The sequence below is a fragment of the Jaculus jaculus genome, chromosome 3 (assembly GCF_020740685.1).
Source record: "Jaculus jaculus isolate mJacJac1 chromosome 3, mJacJac1.mat.Y.cur, whole genome shotgun sequence".
NCBI classification, from domain to species: domain Eukaryota; kingdom Metazoa; phylum Chordata; class Mammalia; order Rodentia; family Dipodidae; genus Jaculus; species Jaculus jaculus.
This window is the reverse complement of record NC_059104.1, coordinates 104,453,202-104,472,627: the sequence shown is the minus strand read 5'-3', so window position 1 is coordinate 104,472,627 and position 19,426 is coordinate 104,453,202. Positions and strand designations below refer to the sequence as shown.

The 19,426-nt window shown below is 44.6% G+C and overlaps 3 protein-coding genes across 7 annotated transcripts in view; 2 read left to right on the top strand and 1 right to left on the bottom strand.

Moving 5' to 3' along the window:
* Cryab (crystallin alpha B) overlaps window positions 1-19,426 on the bottom strand; it is a 36,239-nt gene continuing 16,813 nt past the window's right edge. The window contains exons 1-4 of one of the 4 annotated variants that reach the window (XM_045144929.1): window positions 19,318-19,336; window positions 3,554-3,692; window positions 1,692-1,814; window positions 1-345 (exon numbers count right to left, since the gene is read on the bottom strand). In XM_045144929.1, the coding sequence (XP_045000864.1) occupies window positions 142-345; window positions 1,692-1,814 (327 nt within the window). In that variant the 5' untranslated portion in view covers window positions 3,554-3,692; window positions 19,318-19,336 and the 3' untranslated portion in view covers window positions 1-141. Of the gene's footprint in view, window positions 346-1,691; window positions 1,815-3,553; window positions 3,930-12,066; window positions 12,182-19,317; window positions 19,337-19,426 lie in introns of those variants that run through there. The other 3 variants (XM_045144927.1, XM_045144928.1, XM_004666483.3) reach the window with 3 other exon arrangements.
* On the top strand, window positions 4,721-5,926 carry Hspb2 (heat shock protein family B (small) member 2). Its single transcript, XM_004666486.2, has 2 exons — window positions 4,721-4,888; window positions 5,275-5,926. Exons 1-2 carry the CDS (start codon window positions 4,795-4,797, stop codon window positions 5,727-5,729), a joined length of 549 nt encoding a protein of 182 aa, XP_004666543.1. The 5' UTR covers window positions 4,721-4,794; the 3' UTR covers window positions 5,730-5,926.
* Window positions 12,077-18,809, top strand: C3H11orf52 (chromosome 3 C11orf52 homolog). Of its 2 annotated transcripts, XM_004666482.2 has the most exons (4): window positions 12,162-12,311; window positions 16,851-16,888; window positions 17,831-17,901; window positions 18,118-18,809. In XM_004666482.2, the coding sequence occupies exons 1-4, from the start codon at window positions 12,280-12,282 to the stop codon at window positions 18,364-18,366; spliced, it is 390 nt and encodes a 129-aa protein (XP_004666539.2). In that variant the 5' UTR covers window positions 12,162-12,279; the 3' UTR covers window positions 18,367-18,809. The 2 variants fall into 2 exon arrangements, with proteins under 2 accessions (XP_045000865.1, XP_004666539.2); XM_045144930.1 differs by lacking the exons at window positions 16,851-16,888; window positions 17,831-17,901 and having other exon boundaries at window positions 12,077-12,311.

Below are 19,426 nucleotides of genomic sequence, written 5' to 3'. Positions count from 1 at the left end.
TCTGTTGCTGAATGATATTTTATTAGCTTAATAATTTGGGCCTGCCCTTAGCATCAATAAGCTTCAGCACTAGTCACAAGATTTTTATTCACTGGTGGGAAAACTTTCTTGTTTTAAAAAAGACAGTTAGAGAAATAACATCTACTTCTTGGGGGCTGCAGCAACAGCAGGCTTCTCTTCACGGGTTATGGGAATGGTACGCTCAGGTCCAGAGGCCTGTTTTCTTGGTCCATTCACAGTGAGGACCCCATCAGATGACAGGGATGATGTGATGGTTAGAGGGTCCACATCAGCTGGGATCCGGTACTTCCTGTGGAACTCTCTGGAGATGAAGCCATGCTCATCCTAATCAATTGGAAAGAACAAAGAGATAACTAAGAACAGGAAGTACCACTACTTTCCCGGAACACAGACATCCTCCTTCCTCACCTTGGGCAAAATGCCCTGACAACTTGAGGGAAAAGAGTTAGGGTCTCACTCTATCTCAGGCTGACCTGGAATTCACTATGTAGCTAGAGCGGGGCTGTAGCTCCAGTGGTAGACTGCTTGTCTAGCATGAAAGAAGTCCTGGGTTTGAGCTACAACACTGCAAAAACTTAAGTAGCTAAATAAACAGACGTTTGTTTCAGGTTTAAGTTTCAGGTAAATTTGCCCAGGTTGTCACTCCTATCAATGAGAGTGTGAGAAATCTGAACCCCAAACTTCCCATATCTTTAAATTGTGAAGGATAATTATATTTCCCAGAGAATTGGATCTGATCTTTGTTGGTTAAACCCTTGGGATTTGGAATTTTACCCTAGCATTGAGAACTTAAGTCCCCAAGGAAGCCCATAAACTGTCCTGATTCTTCAGGAATGTCTCAGGATGTTTCAAACCAATAGGATGGTTTTTGGTTGGTTGGTTGGTTGGTTGGCTGGTTGATTTTTCAAGGTAGGGTCCCACTCTAGATTAAGGTGATCTCATTCTGTAGTCTCAGGGTGGCCTTGAACTCACTCCGACCGTAATCCTCCTACTTCTGCCTCCCAAATGCTGGGATTAAAGGTGTGTGCCACCTTGCCTAGCAGGATGGTTGTTTTTAAATAATACAACTCCAACCAGGGATCTTAAATCATATGAGCAAAACTAAAATTGCCTAACCTTAAACTGCACTAGTTATGCACAGACTCTTATCACCTATTGTAAGAAGCAGTTTTAGCAGAGCATGGTGGCTCATGTCTTTAATCCCAGAATTCAGGAAGCAGAGATAGGAGAACTGCCATTAGTTTCATGTCAGCCTGGGCTACAGTGAGACCCTACCTCAAAAAAAAAAAAAAAAGGCTGGAGAGATGGCTTAGTGGTTAAGGCACCTGCTTGTAAAAACCAAAGGACCCAGGTTCAATTCCCCAGTACCCACAAAAGCCAAATGCACATGGTGGCACCTGTGTCTGGAGCTCATTTGCAGTGGCTAGAGTCCCTGGCACACCCTCTCTCCCATCCAAGTACTAACCAGCCCCCACCCTGCTTAGCTTCCAAGATCAGATGAGATTGGGCGCATTCTGGGTGGTATGGCCTTAGACTGCCTGCCTGCCTGCCTCTCTCCCTCTCTCTGTAGTTCTTTATGTTTTGGGACTGGAATGGTGTCAGCTTCAGAGGCAGTATCTGGCTATATAGCACACAAATGAATGAGCAAGAGATAAAATCAAACTACGCACCTGGCGTTCTTCATGCTTGCCATGCACCTCAATCACATCTCCCAGCACCTTGACCTTCAGTTCCTCTGGGGAGAAGTGCTTTACATCCAGGTTAACAGAGAACCTGTCCTTCTCCATACGCATCTAGAAACAGCAAGAGGAAGGGAGGGGACAAAAATGATGGCAGGGATGTTGATTACACAGAAGCAGTCTCATTCTGTAGACTTGCTTTCTGTTCAATGCAGACTTGCTTTCTGTTCAAGTAAATCATCTTGTCTATAAAACAAATCCCTTCCTGGGCTGAAGAGATGGCTAAGAGGTTAAGGTGCTTGCCTGTAAAGCCTAAGGACCTGAGTTTCATTCCCAGTACTCACATAAAGCCAGACATACAACATGCTTCTGGACTTCATTTGCAATGGCTATAGGCCCTGATGTGCCCATTCTCTCTCAATCTCCCTCTCTCTCTCTCTCTCTCTCTCTCTCCCCCCTCCCTCCTTCCTCCCTCCCTCCCTCCTTCCTCCTCTCAAATAAGTAAATAAATAAATAATTTTTTAAAAAAGAAATACATTTAAAAAAATCCCTTCCTAGCCGGGTGTGGTGGTGCACCCCATTAATCCCAGCACTCTGAAGGCAGAGGTAGGAGGATCCTCATCAGTTCGAGACCACCCTGAGAATTCACATAGTGAATTCCAGGTCAGCCTGAGATAGAGTGAGACCCTAACTCTAAACACAAACAAAAAAAATCCCAAAATAAACACACAGCACTCTAATTTATTTGGGCCACCACAGTGGTATTCAAAGACGACTTTTTGGTCATCAGTCCCAAACTTTACTTAGAGGCACAGATAGGAAAGAAAACAGATCACCCAGGGTCCAATCTCAAGGGTGGGTTTGTGCATGGTGACTCCTGCCTCTTTGACTCCAATGCCTGGCTTTGTCATTTGTCTATGAGACAAAGGCCCCTTATTATTTTTTCTTGCTTAGCTCTCTGCCAAGTTTTCTTCCCACTCAATCTGGAATGTTCTACTGGACCTGTTTGTCCTTCCAAAGCCCTTGTCCACTCAGCTTCTATTTTACTCACACCTGAATATTTTTAAACCAGAGCATTATCTGTGACAGTCCTGTCAATCTTATCTGTTAACCCCTTTCCCCACCCTCTTAAAGGAGTGGGCCCCAAAAGCAGACCTAAATTTTTTTCCCTCATAAATTGTAGACTGAGTTCAGTGCTCTGTCACAGCCCTGATGAATCTAAACAAATTATAAAGGAGGGGACAGAATAGAAGAAAATAGTGACTGATGTTTCTTGCTCCTTATAGGGGGAGATGAGAAGCTTAAGATGAGGCAGGTGGGTTTCTCTCTGGGCTCTAAAGCTAGAGATGATAAATACGCCAGCACAGTAGGAGGTATTAGACAGGTGAGCAAAGAGTTAAGGCAGCTCTTTCCATACAGATCATCTTAAATTAGACCAGAAAGGGGTATCCTGCTCAATAGTAGGAAGCAGAAACATGATCATCCCCATGCATGGAAAAGTAATAAATAGAATACAGAGGAGATGGGCTGGAAAGATGGCTTAGCAGTTAAGGCATTTATTTGCCTACAAAGCCAAAGGATCCAGGTTTGATTCTTATGTAAGCCAAATGCACAAGGTAGTGCATGCATGTGGAGTTTGTTTAGAGTAGCTTAAGGCCCTGGTGTGCCCATTCTCTCCCCCGCCCTTTCTATCTCTCTCTCAAATAAAATAATATAGAAATCAAGTAGGAAGAGGTGCCTGAGGGAGGAGAAACACCTTTGCATACTCATGAGTGAAGACAGAGAAAACAAATGCAGAAGTGGCTAGGAAGTGCCAGGAAGGACACTTGTGTTCCAGCAGAGGGAGGACTTACCTCTGAGAGTCCAGTGTCAATCCAGCTTGGAGTCCGCAGGAAAGAGGGTGGCCGGAGATAGAAGGGGCTCAGAGAAGTGGAAGTTGGGAAAAGGTCGGACTCCAACAGGTGCTCTCCGAAGAACTGGTCAAAGAGACGGCTGGGGGAGTGGAAAGAAAAGAAGGGGCGTCGGATCCAAGGATGGTGGATGGCGATGTCCATGGTGGTTAATAGAATGTAGGGGTCAGCTGGCTGGTCAGCTCCTTCAGCTACAGCTACAGCCAGCCCTTATATATGCAGTCTTGTGAAGCTTCTGGAATGATGATGTCAGGGGTTTTATTATCCCAGCTCACCGCTGGTTCATGGAGACTTGTGATCGGGGATTTGGCAGGGTGACACATACCCAGTACTCATTGAGCTAAGAAAAGAGAAACACCGACACGCCTGAGCTGGCCAATGACTTGTCATGGTCTTGTTTCACTAGTTCTCTGTCCACACCCCAAGGCACCCACCCCCACCCCTGTTCTCTGGAGCTGGGACAGAGTCAGGAATCCCAAGCAGCTGGTGATGTGCCCCTCCTCCTCCTCTCCAGTCTTGCATGCCAGGGGAATTGAGCCAGCAACTATCTTGGGCCTGGGCAGAGACTGGAATCTTCCTAGGCTGGGCCTCAGGGACATTAACTCTTTGTGGGTCGCTGGAGGAGGGCAGTGACAGCCACCGTGTTCACCACCGCAGGAACCTAACTGGTGCTCTGGGCTGACTTGGGTTCAGGAGAAGACTCTAACACTAAAAGGCAGAGAAGGCCTCTAGCACCCTTCCTTCCTCTATGTAGCTCATTACGTCTGAAATGTTGTATTAAATAGGATGTGTGGTGTCTGAGACTAACAGGAGAAATGGTGATGTAGATATGTACAAACTATTTGTGAGGGCTAGGCCCCTCCTTTGGAGCCCCACTTCCTCTCCCCAACTCACTCTAGGCCCAGGACCCCCAGCTGTCCTCCCAGGTTCCCCCTTGACAGTTGACGGATATACAGGGTTGGGGTCTGGGGGGTGCAGGCGGTACTGATTACAACCTCAGCATCGCTGCAGTCTGGGCCTCAGCTGCCTTCCCTTTCCCCTCCCCCACGCTCTGCACTATTTTGGGTGGTGTAGACCCCGCCCCCACTCCTACTGAGCCCTGGCTCTCCTGGCAGCTGGAGGGGTCTCGCTGTGCCTGTTGGAGCTGCACCTAAGACTAGGACCGCCAAGGTACGACTGCAGCCATGTCGGGCCGCTCAGTGCCACATGCCCACCCTGCCACCGCCGAGTACGAATTTGCCAACCCCAGCCGCCTGGGTGAGCAGTGCTTTGGAGAAGGTAGGCTTGGAAGTCGTCCCTATACCCCCACCTCTTGAACTTCTGGGCTGATAGCCCAAAGTTACTGGCCTCCACCCCACTTTAGGCTTAACTAACTCCTGGGGCAAGCCATCTCCCACCCCAGCCTCCCCCCTCAATCAGGGCTCTCTGCTTCCCACCCACTTCAGGACAGACTTGGGGCCTGTGGTGCTTTGATGCCTGCGCCTTGCATGCCTAACTGTGCCTAATGATTCCATTTCTGTTCTCCCAGTCCCTACTTGCCTTGCCTCTCTCACTTCTGCCTCCCCTCCTGTTCTCCCCAGTCCGCCATCTCCCCATCCTACATCCCTCTGTGCCCACTTCATCCTCCCTCATCCTGCCTCTTGCTTTCTCTTTTTGTCTGCCAGGCCTCCTGCCAGAAGAGATCCTAACCCCCACCCTCTACCATGGCTACTATGTCCGGCCTCGGGCCCCCCGAGCTGGGGAGGGTAGCAGGGCAGGGGCTTCCGAGCTCAGGCTCAGTGAGGGCAAGTTCCAGGCATTTCTGGATGTGAGCCACTTTACCCCAGATGAGGTGACCGTGAGGACTGTGGACAACCTACTGGAGGTGTCTGCCCGACACCCCCAGCGCCTGGACCGCCACGGCTTCGTGTCCCGAGAGTTCTGCCGCACCTATGTCCTCCCTGCGGATGTGGACCCCTGGCGGGTCCGAGCTGCGCTCTCCCACGATGGCATCCTTAACCTGGAGGCGCCTCGGGGTGGCAGACATTTGGACACAGAGGTCAATGAGGTGTACATCTCCCTGCTCCCGGCGCCTCCAGACCCAGAGGAAGAGGAGGAGGCAGCTAGAGCTGAGCCCTGAGTTCCAGAGACCCAGCACCCAACAAATCCCTTTGTGCCTCTTGCCGTGACTCAAGCAGCTGCCCACCACCCCAGAGGTAGAAGCGTCCTTGGGGGAAGGGAAAGGCTCATGGTCCACAATGTATGGTTTGGTCCCTTGGGACGTGTCATAGCCTCTGGTTTAGTTCTGGGTGGAGCTGAATAAACCCAAATCTCGGGGCCTTGTTTGTGCTGCTCCCTGTTCTGTGGCCTGGAAGACGGGACCAGTGGGAAGGAAGAGGTCCTAGCCTGCTAAAAAAAAAAAAAAGCCCAACGTCCCAGTATCCCAAGCTCACACTTGGATGCTGAGATCACACCCGGAAGCTGACACTGGCTCCAGATCAAATTCCTAGCCATAATTTTCTCACAATGCAACAAAAGAGAGAGTGATCCTGGGAGGGAAAAGGGATATGCCATCCAAACAAGCCCAGAGGGCACTGTCTGAGCTGGCGATTAGAGACACAAAAACAAGGGTCTCCAGACTGTCTGGCCCTTGTTGGGTAGGGGTTGGAACAATGATTTTTTGGCTAGACAGAGTTGCCTAAAGCCCTGGAGTGAATGCTTTGCTTTTCCATACTAAGGGCTGTTAACTGAAAAGGTCTCTGATTCTGAAGGACTGAATATGCATACATTCATGATGGGGGGTATTCATGGGAGGGAGGTATGAATCCTACAACCTCCCTCCCCATCTTGTGCACAGGAATGGCCAATGAAAGAAACCATTTGTAACAGCCCAAAGAAAGGAAGCATACGATGACCTTACCTCAGCCCAGGCTAAGTGCAAGCTCTAGGGTCATACTGTGGTGGTGGTTGGCGTCAGAAATGCTGCTCTGCTGGTAATCTTCCCCCCCCCCCCCCCCCGAGGTAGGGTCTCACTCTAGCTCAGGCTGACCTGGAATTCCCTATGTAGTCTCAGGGTGGCCTCGAACTCACGGAGATCCTCCTACCTCTGCCTGTGCTAGGATTAAAGACGTGTGCCACCACGCTGGGCTCTTCTGCCAGTAATTTTAACACTAAGGGTGGGCATGTTGGAGGAATCGGCTCCCTTACCGATTCTTTACAATCAAGAATGCATATGTGTATGATTTGAGGGGTGCCCACAAGACTTCTTGCCCCCTAATATATATTTATCAGATTACAGTGGACACCTGAAATTCTTTCATTAATGTGATTGTTTCTTAACTTTTAGGGGTAACAGGTCCATTTGAAAACTGGCAAAATTCTCAGAAAAATACACAAACCCTCAAATTTGTCAATACAATTTGAATAATTTCACACAAATTTTGAAATGCATTTGTACTCTTTTCATGGATTTGCAGACCCCTGGGATAAGAATTTTCATGTAAGGGAGTCAATTGTTAAAGAATTACTTTCTATTAAAAACAAAAGCAGAGCCAAGGGTGTATCTCAGTGGTGATGTTGTGAGAGTTGCCTATTCATGTACAAGGCCACGGATTAGATCTCCAACACTGCATGACAAAAAAAAAAAAAAAGTAGGTAAAATAAAGGCACATTTTTAGCCGAGTGTGGTGGCGCACACCTTTTATCCCAGCACTCAGGAGGCAGAGGTAGGAGGACCACCATGAGTTCAAGGCCACTCTGAGACTACATAGTGAATTCCAGGTCAGCCTGGGCTAGAGTAAAATCCTACCTTGAAAAAGATAAAAAGGAAAGAAAGAAAGGAATAAGGCTAGGCATGGTGGCGCACACCTTTAATCCCAGCACTTGGGAGGCAGAGGTAGGAGGATTGCCAGAGAGTTTGAGGCCACTCTGAGACTACATAGTGAATTACAGGTCAGCCTGGGCTAGAGTGAAACCCTACCTCAAAAATAAATAAATAAATATGGGCTGGAGAGATGGCTTAGCGGTTAAGGGCTTGCCTGTGAAGCCTAAGGACCCCGGTTCGAGGCTCGATTCCCCAGGTCCCATGTTAGCCAGATGCACAAGGGGGCGCACGCGTCTGGAGTTCGTTTGCAGAGGCTGGAAGCCCTGGCGCGCCCATTCTCTCTCTCTCCCTCTATCTGTCTTTCTCTCTGTGTCTGTCACTCTCAAATAAATAAATAAAATAAATAAAATAAATAAATATTTAAAAAATAAATAAATAAATAAATATTAAAAAGATACATCTCATAGGAATAGCATTCATTATATTCACTTGTTCAATTAATTAATTCAATGAATATTTATCAAATAATGCACAAATCAAGAGTAATATGCTACAAGAGATAGATGTTGTAAATATAAATTAAAAGAAATGGTAATCTTTTATTAACTAATCTCAGTATAGTATCTACTTAAGAAGAAAATGAATTTTTAAAAAGCTGGACGTGGTGGCACACACCTGTAACCCCAGCACTTGGGAGGTGGAAGCAAGAGAATCAGGAGTTCAAGGTTATCCTCAGCTACACAGTGAGTTAGAGGCCAGCTTGGGTTTCATGATACCCTGTCTCAGAAAAACAAAAAATGAGAATTTAAAAAATCTAGGAATATGCTAGGCATGGTGGCACATGTCTTTAATCCCAGCACTTGGGAGGCAGAGGTAGGAGGATCACCTTGAGTTTGAGGCCAGCCTGAGATTACATAGTGAATTCCAGGTCAGCCTGGACTGGAGTGAGACCCTACCTCAAAAAACCGTGCGCATGCACATGCACACATGCATACACACACAAAACCTAGTAATAGGAAAATAGCTTGGCTTGTAAAGTGCTTACCTCAAAGGAGGGAGGGCCTAAATTCGATCCCCAGTACCCATGTCAATGCCCAGCACAGTGCTACATACCTGTAATCCCTGTACTGGGGAGATAGAGACAGTAGGATCATAGGGGCTCAACAGCCACCAGTCTAGCTTAATTGGTGATCTGAGTGGTAATGCTAAACCTGAGGAACTATACGCAAGGTTGTCCTCTGGCCTCTATACACATTCACATGTGTGCACACACATGCAAACATGCATACAAACATACCACACATTCACATGTAAAAAGGATTCTACTCAGATTTGAACCTGAGCAGCTTCATAATATGTTTTAGAGTTGTTTTTTGCCCAGTTATTTTTTTTTTTAGGGCACCCAAGACTTTGCATACAATAAGCACACACTCTACCTCTGAGCTACATCCCAACTTTGTCTAAAAGAAAATATTCATTAACCTGAGAAATTTGAAAAACTTGACTTAATCCAAATCCCTTCCTCATCAAAATTATTTCAAAGTTATCAATCAACTTCTAGGACATTTTGAATGACAGAGTACTTAGAATTTCATAAAATTACCCATTCCATTTTATTTTTAAAAATATTTTTATTCTTATTTTTATTTATTTGAAAGAGAGAGAGAGAGAGAGAGAGAGAGAGAATGGACACACTGGGGCCTCCAGCCACTGCAAACAAACTCCCGAGGCATGTGCCACTTTGGGTATCTGGGTAATATGGGTCCTAGGGAATCAAACTTGGGACCTTTGGCTTTGTAGGCAAGCTCCTTAACAGCTAAGCCATCTCTCCAACCCCCACTCTATTTTCTTTTTAGACATAATTTATATATGTTTGCTTGTTTTGGTTTCTTTTTTTTTTTTAATTTTTATTTATTTATTTATTTGAGAGAGACAGACACAGAGAGAAAGACAGATAGAGGGGGAGAGAGAGAATGGGCGCGCCAGGGCTTCCAGCCTCTGCAAACGAACTCCAGACGCGTGCGCCCCCTTGTGCATCTGGCTAACGTGGGACCTGGGGAACCGAGCCTCGAACCGGGGTCCTTAGGCTTCACAGGCAAGCGCTTAACCGCTAAGCCATCTCTCCAGCCCTTGTTTTGGTTTCTTGAAGTAGGATCTCACTCTAGCCCAGGCTGACCTGGAATTTACAATGTAGTCTCAGGGTAGCCTTGAACCCATGGCCACTCCTACCTCTGTCTACCAAGTGCTGGGATTAAAGGTGTGCACTACCACACCTGGCTTTAATTTATACATTTTTATTTCCTTTTTTTCTTGTACTAGGAATTAAACCTAGGGCCTGTCATATGCTAGGCTCTGTTGAACTGTATCCTTAGCTCTCTTTTCATATTTTATTTTATTTTAAATTTTATTTATTTATTTGACAGAGGAAGAGGGAGTGCGCGAGAGAAAGAATGGGCACGCCAGGGCCTCCAGCCACTGGAAACTAACTCCAGACACTTTGCTCCCTTGTGCATCTGGTTAACGTGGGTCCTGGGGAATTGAACCAGGGTCCTTTGGTTTTGCAGGCAAACACCTTAACTGCTAAGCCATCCTTCCAGCCCCTTCATATTTTATTTTGAGAAAGGGTCTCACCATGCTGGCTAGGCTGGTCTTGAACTTACTCTGCAGGCCAGGCATACCTTGAATTTGATATTCCCTTACTTCAGCTTCCTGAGTAGCTGGGATGATAGGCAGCATAGCCAGCCTTAGCTAAATTCTGTTTAATCCAAACTTGCAATTCAGTAACTTCCACCCATTGGTTCTATGTAAGTCCAGAAAACAAGAGCAGCCTGTCTTTCACTTGAAAGTCCTTCAGATGTATGGCGATGTCTGTCCTGATCATCTAAAGTTTCCCTCCAACAGCAAAACTATGTATAGTTTTTCACTTGTATCTCATAGCACTTTCTGTACCACCTGTTACATAGATGCTCTTTTGAACACATAGCCACAAAACTTGAAATTCAACATCTATCACCTAAATTATTATTCTGGGTATGGAGTGAATGGCTCAGCCTGCAGTGAAGTAATCAATACCCTTGGTTATCACTCTACATTTCTACTAATTCTGCTTGAAGCACATCAGGTTTTCTACCACAAATGAGCCCCTCCCTTTTCTATGGAGTTCTTGGCCAGCTAAAAATCTCTTAGGTGATTTCCTTTAAATTATAAAAGTGGCTGGAAAAGGACAAGATTATAGGGGTTTTGAGTGCTAGGCTTAGAAGCTTGAACTCTATTCTGTAAGTAACAAGAAATTAATAAGTGGCTTTGAAGTAGGGGGAGGGGAGACAGGTAATAAGCATGAAAAAGATATAGAGTAGATTGAGTAAAGAATAACCTGCAGGGGAGAAGTATGTACAACAGTTGGGACATAAATAATAAAATAAGACAGGGGCTGGAGATATGGCTCAGTGGTTAAAGGCATTTACTTGCAAAGCCCAATGGCTTGGGTTCAATGCCCAAGTACCCATATAAAGCCACATGCACAAAGTGACACATGTGTCTGAAGTTTGTTTGCAGTGTCAGGAGGCCCTGGTGCATCCATACACACACTCTCTCTCTAATAAATAAGTAAAAACATTTTTAAAGTACAATAAAATAAGATGTTTTAGTATCTGATTGGCTGAGAACAAGAAATAATAATAGCTAGGGGCTAGGGAGATGGCTCAGCTGTTAAGGGTGCTTGCTTGCAAAAGCTTGCTAGCCTAGGTTTGGCCTGGGTTTAAACCCCCAGTACTCAGGTAAAGCCAGAGGCAAAGAGAAGCTCTGACTCTCCCATTCTCTCTTTTGTTCTCTCTCTCCTTGCAAATAAATTAAAAACAATTTTAATGAATTACTAAAACTTCCTGACAGCATCCCATGCGCCAGGCCCTGGACTAGAGCTTTACGTGTGTACATTTCCCTTAACCATCACAGTCTTATTTCCTAAGTTGGGGAGGAGTTCAGAGTCCAGGGAGTGCAGGACTGAGTATGAGGATCCCAGGCAGACACTAAAGATTTGATGAGAGCAGTGAAGATGAGAATTACCAGTTTCAAAGATTCTCCCAGAGCCCATTTCAACAGCTACCTTCTAGGTGTGCTGAGTGGGGAATACAACTTTAGGTCATTGAAGTAAAAGCCAGGAGGAGGTGACAGTAAGTGCTCAAGGAGTGCTGAGGCCACTCCAGTCATAGGATCATATGGTTTATACAAGAAAGGATTAGATAATACATTCAGTTCTTATGTTTCATGGTTCTAGAAACCTAGACCTAAAAGGTGAAGCAAATTGCCCCCATTAACTTCAATAGCAAGAAAGAATATAAAAGGAATGCATTTCATCAAATTTCGGGTTCCAAGAGCATCTAGTATTTAAACCCAGATTCTAGACAGATCACAAACAAGAAAGGTAGAGATTACCTTGACAGTGAATCTCGAACCCAAGTGTGCTGGACAAACACAAGAGAAAATTATTTACTCCATTATGTAGTACGTATTTCAAAGACAGGGTGAAGTAGTGAAGAAACATTTCCTAAGGAAACCCGGAGTCCTTTTCTATCTCAAGTTACTTTTTTAATTGAAGCTCAAAGTTTTTGGCTTCATCAAAAGAAATTCCAAATCCCAAAGGTGAGATCACTCTCACCTGGAGCCCATGTGTGTCGTTCTACCCTTTGGCTGGGAACAGTCACCTGGGAATCATTCCACCAGGTGGCTTCCAAAGTCCAACCTGCCAGGTTGAAATCTGACACTTGACAGTCTCCCAGGGAGCCGCCACCGAAAGCTGAACCGGGAACCAGGAAATGCGCAAGCCTCTTTATGCCGAAAAACAGCTGGGCTCCCTGGGACTCAGAGCACCATGGGAAACCGGCTGTGCTGCGGAGGAAGCTGGTGAGTAGGGTGGGAGGGTGCAGGGGACCGTCTCTGTGGGTGGACATGGCACCCCGAGAATCAGAGACCCTAGAGGCAGTGCCTTCCACTGCCACCTTCCTCCGCCTGGCACCTCCTGGTCCCACCTCCTTCCGGGCTCACAGGACACCTTAGGAAACACAGCCAAGCCAGCTGTCTGTAGAGTGTCCAGAACAGGCTGGAATGGTAAACGGACATTTTTTCTCTCTCCTCTTGCTTCCTGTCCCTGCCGCTCCCTTCCCTTCTTCCATGGAAAATAATTGTAGCATTTGACCGGTTTTTATCACCAGCACTTTGCAGAATCGGTGAATTTTCCTTGCACTTCTATAGGTGGTCTTACTACTTCTCCCTCCTTCCAGAAGGTCAGAAAGCCAAAGCTGAGGAATTAACTAGCTTCCCTCATATCACATGCCTGGCAACCTAGCAGGTAAACCAGGATTTCAACCCACACCCGCCTGACTTCAAAGTCCGCACTTTCCACACGATGTAATCACAGGTGTAATCGCAGATTGAGCAAACCAACTTTGAACAAATGTTTGTTTGAAAGGGCGGAAGTGAGAAGGAGACTGTCCATGGACTATGTGAATATAACTTTCCCATTTATTTGCTATACTAACTCCAGTAGTCTTGTAGTTGCTTTGCATCCTCACATGTAAAATATAGATTAATGCGCCTTTGTTGTTTAGATCATAGAGGGTTTTTTTTTGAAGTATTTTATTTATTTATTTATTTGGGAAGTGTGAGAGGGGGAGTATGGGGCCTTTTGCCATTGCAAATGAACTCCGGATGCAAACACCACTTTGTTGTGCACCTGGATTTAGGGGAATGACACCAGGCTGGCAAACCTTGCAAGTGCTTATAACCACTAAGCCATTTACAAGCCCAAAGATTTGTTTGGAAGAGCAAAAGTATAGTTAAAAAAAAACACTCAAGATAAATTATTCGTAGTATTGTAAGTTTTTTTTCTTTTTCCCCAGAGTTTTCCTCACCACTTCCTGAGCCCAGTTTTATCCTACTTCTTTTAGCTTTACCATTTGTGTCTGGAGCAAATCCCAAATAAACATCCTATTTAGAGAAACAAATGAGTTTCATTGGCAAGCACATGGGTTTTGGAGTCAATACATTGGATTCTAGTCTGGCCCCTACTATTCAGTCATTCATTTATTAAATAAATACTTATTGGACAGGTATGATGTACCAGACCCAGTGATAGCTGCAGATGATAGTAATAAAATAAAATTTGGTCCCTGTTTTCTTTATTTTATCTTTCTGGGAAGGAGTCTCATTATGTAGCTCTGGCTGGCCTGGACCTCACTGTTTTGACCAAGGCTGCCCTGGAACTTGTTGCGATCCTCCTGCCTCTACCTCCTGAGTGCTGGGATTATAGGCATGAACTAGCACCTCTGGCCTGGTCCCTTCCTTTTACTGATGATGAATTTATATCAGTACTCATGCTTATATCTTGTACTATTATATATACATATATCTATGTGTGTGTATAAATATATATGTATATGTGTGTGTGTGTATATATATATGTATATATATATGTGTGTGTGTGTGTGTGTGTATGTATATATATATTGGTTTTTCAAGGTAGGGTCTCACTAGCTCAGGCTGACCTGGAATTTGCTATGTAGTCTCAGGGAGGCCTCAAACTCACGGCAATCCTCCTACCTCTGCATCCCGAGTGCTGGGATTAAAGTAATGCGCCACCACACTCGGCTTGTACTATTTTATTTAATCCTCACAACAGTCCCATAATATTTATATTCCATTATAATCCTCATTTCATTAATAAGACAATGGAGGCCCAGAAACATTAAAGGCCTGCTGAAAGTCTCAATTAGTTGGAAATGGTCAGTTTGACTCTAGAGCCCATTTCTAAAGATACAGTGACATACATTCTAATCAAAATCTTTTTTTTTTTTTTGTCTTGTTTTGTTTTCTGAGGTACTATCTCCCTGTAGCCCATGCTCACCTGGAATTCACTATGTAGTCTCAGGATGGCCTCAAACTCATGGTGATCCTCCTACCTCTGCCTTCTTAGTGCTGTGATTAAAGGCATGAGCCACCATGGCCAGCTTAGTGTTTCTTCTTAAAGTATAGTAGGATTGAATAAAAGTTGTCATGTTCTGTTTCTTGTTATTTCAATAAAACTCCAAACTTAAAGATGTAATGACAGTTGAACATTTTTCTTGGAAAATACTCTTTACTATTGTTTTTGATACAAAAGTAGTAAGCATTCAGTATAGGAAATTTGGAAAATACCCAAAGCAGATCATTTTAAAAGCAATTATGGGCTGGGGAGATGGCTTAGTGGTTAAGGTGCATGCCTGCAAAGCCAAAGGACCTAGCTTTGATTCCTCAGGACCCATGTAAGCCAGATGCACAAGGTGGCACATGTGTCTGGAGTTCGTTTGCAGTGGCTGGAGGCCCTGGCGCATCTATTCTCTCCCTCCCCCTCCCTCCTTCTCTCTCTCCTCTTCTTTCTCTCAAATAAAGAAATAAAATAAAAATATAAAAAAATTGTCTACCTAATTTAAAAAATGAATAAAATAAAAGCAAATATAAGAGATGACAGGAACATTTTAGTGTCTTTCCATATTATTTTTAAGAGTATAGTTTTATCTCAAAGCATATCTCTATTAGCTGAATAAACAGCAAAAATTTCCATGCCTTAGGTGTTTTTCCAGCATCTTTTTGTAAGTGGCTATCTAGTTTACCACTAACTGTATATTGCTATTTATTTCATCAATCAGAAAATGATGGACATTCATAGTATTTCCTATTTTTGAAATTGTAAAGAATATCACAGTTAATATATTTGCTATGTGTGATTATAAGGAGGTGAGATTGCTGTATCAGAGAGAACACACATTTCTGTTTAAGGCTTTTTATACTTATTGCCAATTGCATTCTATAAGAATTGTACCAATTTTTATTTCTACTATCACTATGGGAGGCTACCCATTTAGTTTCTTTAATTCTGATTTAAAAATAAATCTGTCACCTATGAATACTTTGGATTGTGTCCAGACACTGTACAAGATCCAGGTTGGGAACTGACTGCTCTCTAAAACTGGACAGCCCCAATCATGTATTTTAGAATTAATATTTTCTCTATGTACTTAAAGAGAAGTAAATAGGAAAGAAGGGGTGACCACAGGCAGAACATTGGAAGATTCTCCAGTTCCTACATAAGACTCTCTAGTTCCTGTGTAATACTCTGATGAGATAGTCATAACACAAAGCAAAAACTGAAGTAGCAGAGGGGGAACTTAAAAGATGCAGAAGTTAGTTGCCTGCTGAACCACCTGTGGTGCTTGGAAGAAAATTAACTCCTCCATACTCGGCAAGTCGTCTCAAAACTAAAATCACAGCTGGGCAAAGTGGCATATGCCTTTAATCCCAATACTCAGGAGGCAGAGGTAGGAGGATTTTCGTGAGTTTGAGGCCACCCTGAGACTACATAGTGAATTCCAGGTCAGCCTGGGCTAGATCGGAACCCTATCTTGAAAAACCAAAGAGGGGGGAAAAATCACTCCAAAGCACAGTTCTTTATCACATGTGGATGGAAAATTCTGAATTTTTTTTTCTACAGTAAGAGTCGTAATGGTTAGACTAACCCCCTAACCCCCCCCCCTACACACACACACACATACCTCTCTCTATGTCATTTCTAAGAGAAGGAAACTTTCTGTGGGGAGGCATAATCAGACAGACAGGGTTAGCTCTGGTGAGATTTGGAAATGTACTAGGACAAAAAAGCATCTGGAGTAAGTCTCAAACTATTCAGCCTATTTCCTCAGACAAGTATTTCTCTAAGCATCAGACTGTTGACAATCACGTAGACACAGGGCTCCATCAGGACCCCAGGGGCAAGCTAGCTGAGTCACTCACTAAATTCAGCGCTTCCTGTTCTGTAGATAGACTGTTCCAAAGGACATTAAAGGTTAAATATCTCTCACTTTCTATGTTAATTAAAACAGGGAAGCAAGGAAGGTGGCCACTTACTGGAAAAGAGCCTTGAGGGCCTTCTTAGCCCTGTTTGTTGCAGTTTCTATGATTCCCAGTATGAAAGTCCCAGGAAGACAAAGATTACCCTGCTTCCCCCACCCCCTTCCAAAATACCACTGAAGAAGCAAGACAGCCTCTGGATCCAGGAATATATCCCATACCTTGGCAAGTTTCTCTTACTCTCTACTGGGATTAACTTGTTAGACAATCCCAGAATAGCCCTCAAGCCAGTTTCATTCCTGGCATGTAGTATCGGGTTTCCTAAAACTGTATTTTGGGTTTGGTTATGTCATTTTTACCACTCCATTTTCCAGAACCATCTATTTGGGAGACGTGTGGTACCCTTGACAAATGCTTTCAGGCTGAATCTGGCACAGAGTGGATCTTTGGGGAAGTGGGGAAAGGTCATCCCAGAATCTGAAGGAAACTGCAAAGCAAATGATAGAGGGAAGATAGAGGCGAGAGCTCTTGCACATGGGTGATTTGTTTTTCCTACCACAGGAGCTGCCCATCAACTTTTCAGAAGGAAAACAAAACAGGTAACTAAGAAAGGGAGGGAATGGAGGGGAAAGGGAAATTCGAGAAGACAATAGAACAGCATCCTTGGAAAGGGCATAAGGGTAGGAAAGAAGAGTGGTCTTAGACAAGACAAATGAAAACCATACAACAAAGACAATCTTTATTGGGGTTCAGGCCAGACCAGAACCTGGGGACCTTACCTTTCCCGTCTCTTCAGAGTGGCCAAATTGGTTGCTCATTCTTTCATTTACCCAGAAAACACAACTCAGCACTTAAATTGTAAGTGATTTACTCTGTGATGTCCCACAAAGAGAGGCATAAGGGGAAAGATTTATGGTCACAGCTCTGGAAGAGCTAAAAATCAAGGATGAGAGGCAGATTCAAATAAGTAAATAATACAACCTACTTATGCTGAAAGACATACACTTGTACTGTGGGAGAATGAGAGAAAACACTGATGCCAAAGGAATGATATCAAGTTCACAAGTCAGTGGAGGAAGATGTTTTAGACAGAGGAGTTAACTTATGTAGAGACAGGTTGGGGGGACTGGCTTGACAAAAAGTGGCCCACGGGTGTAGCTGAGCTCTTTACCACTCAGTGCATTGTGGTAATATTTTGTTGACTTAGTCATCTCCCCCAAAGACTGTAAACTCCACAAGGCAGAGGAAACAATCCACTCATCTTTCTATCTTCTGAACGTGGCCCAGAGCCTAGCATAGAATATAATAATAATATTTATAGAACTATGTTTAAGGGATTGGTGAGCAGTAAACATGGAGGATATTACAGCCAGATTTATGAATGTACTGGATCATTTATGATGGGAAAGCATTTGAATATAGGAAGAGTAGAAGTGGAAGAGCTGGGAATAGAAGGAGGGAGATTCATTAGAAGCCCACCCCAATAGTTTAATAGAGAAAAGGAAGAGAGAATAGATTTAAGTTGGATTTCTTCCCCACAGGGAGCAGAGCAAGACCCACATTGAGCACATTGAAACAGCAGCAGCAACAGCTGCGGCACAATGGCACGAAGGTAATGACAGGCCTGTCCTCTCTCGGGACTACTCAGTTGTGGGATTTCAGGTTTTTGTTGTTGTTTGTTTGTTTTACCATGACAGATACATTTTAGTAATCTGAGAAATGTTCTAGTGTTACCAGGCCTACTCTGTCAACCAAAGGAGCAAAACAAAACACTGTCAGTCCTACTGGCCTGAAGAATCTCCCTTAAGTCTATATCTGTTCCTTCCAGGGCCATGAAAACACAGGACCAATGTATGAGCGAGTGTTACAGCAGCCTATACCTCAAAAGAGGAGTCTGAACTTCACACCAGAAGACAGTAACTTACATTATGCGGACATTCAAGTGTACAGCAGAATGCAGCCACGCTCTGCCAGTGAGGTGAAACACCTGCATTTAGCAACTGCTACAGAGTATGCTACCCTTCACTTTCCACACACAGCACCTCAGTATGACAGCAAGAATGGGACCCTGGTGTGAGCCTTGGGAGGAGGCCCGACACTGCGTCATTTTACCACTATTCCTGTGGGGACAATCTACATCTTTGGGCAGTAGGCCAGGGACATTGGCTATGTTTTACGCTTAAAGGACACCAGAGCCCCTGGAATTGTGGGTGCTCCTACTATCTTCCTTAGGTCTGTTTTATTTGCCACCATTAGCTTGCAGCTGTGCTTAGGTTAGTGATGGGTGGATGGGGTTCTACAAGAAATAGTGTCAAAAAGGTCATCTTTGACTGGGCCCTCAAGTGCAGCAGGAACCTTATATGTACTGTGGCTGCTCTTGTTTCACTTTATTTAATGGTACCTTGTTTGTTTGTTTGTTTTGTTTTGTTTTTGAAATAGGGTCTTGCTGTAGCCCACACTGACCTGGAATTCACTATGTAGTCTCAGGGTGGCCTTGAACTCATAGCGATCCTCTTACCTCTGTCTCCAGAGTGCTGGGATTAAAGGCTTGCGCCACCACACCGGGCTTCCTAATGGTACCTTTTGATTTTGTTTTGCCCTGTTTTTGTTTTTTGAGACAGGATCTCATATAGTCCGGGCTGGCCTGGAACTTACTATATAGCTGAAGCTGGCCTTGAACACCTGATCCTCCTGCCCCAGCCTCCCAGCTAATGGTATCCCTCTTAAAACACTTTGAATTCCAAAATTGAAAAGGAAGTGCTCTGGGAAAGCTTGCTGAGCTTTTGCACACAGCCCAGGGCTGGCTTGGGCAATGTGCTTAGTACCTGGGTCAAGGGTTCCAGACCTAATCAGACAGATAGGGGCAAGGACTAAGACATAGTGGAAGCCTTCTCCAGCCACTGGCCTCAAGGACTTCAAGTTGTCGTCGATATAACAGCCTAGAGAGGTCAGGAAACTCCCCTTGCTGCACTGTTAGCTCTCGACTGTGCGGAACCGTTAGAACCAATAAAAGGCATGATAAACAGACCTGGTGTGTTTCCTGGGGCTGGGTATTTTTGCAGCACGTCTCCGCCCAGTGTACAGGCGAGTCTGAGGCCCAGCCCGCTGACATGGCCTGCACGCCCTTTAAGGCGGAG

Coding starts and splice junctions, on each gene's coding strand:
- Hspb2 (XM_004666486.2), top strand. CDS start 4,795: ATGTCGGGCCGCTCAGTGCCACATGCCCACCCTGCCACCGCCGAGTAC. Junction 4,889..5,274: donor TGAGCAGTGCTTTGGAGAAG/GTAGGCTTGGAA, acceptor TTTGTCTGCCAG/GCCTCCTGCCAGAAGAGATC.
- C3H11orf52 (XM_004666482.2), top strand. CDS start 12,280: ATGGGAAACCGGCTGTGCTGCGGAGGAAGCTG. Junction 12,312..16,850: donor CTGTGCTGCGGAGGAAGCTG/GTGAGTAGGGTG, acceptor TTCCTACCACAG/GAGCTGCCCATCAACTTTTC. Junction 17,902..18,117: donor TGCGGCACAATGGCACGAAG/GTAATGACAGGC, acceptor TGTTCCTTCCAG/GGCCATGAAAACACAGGACC.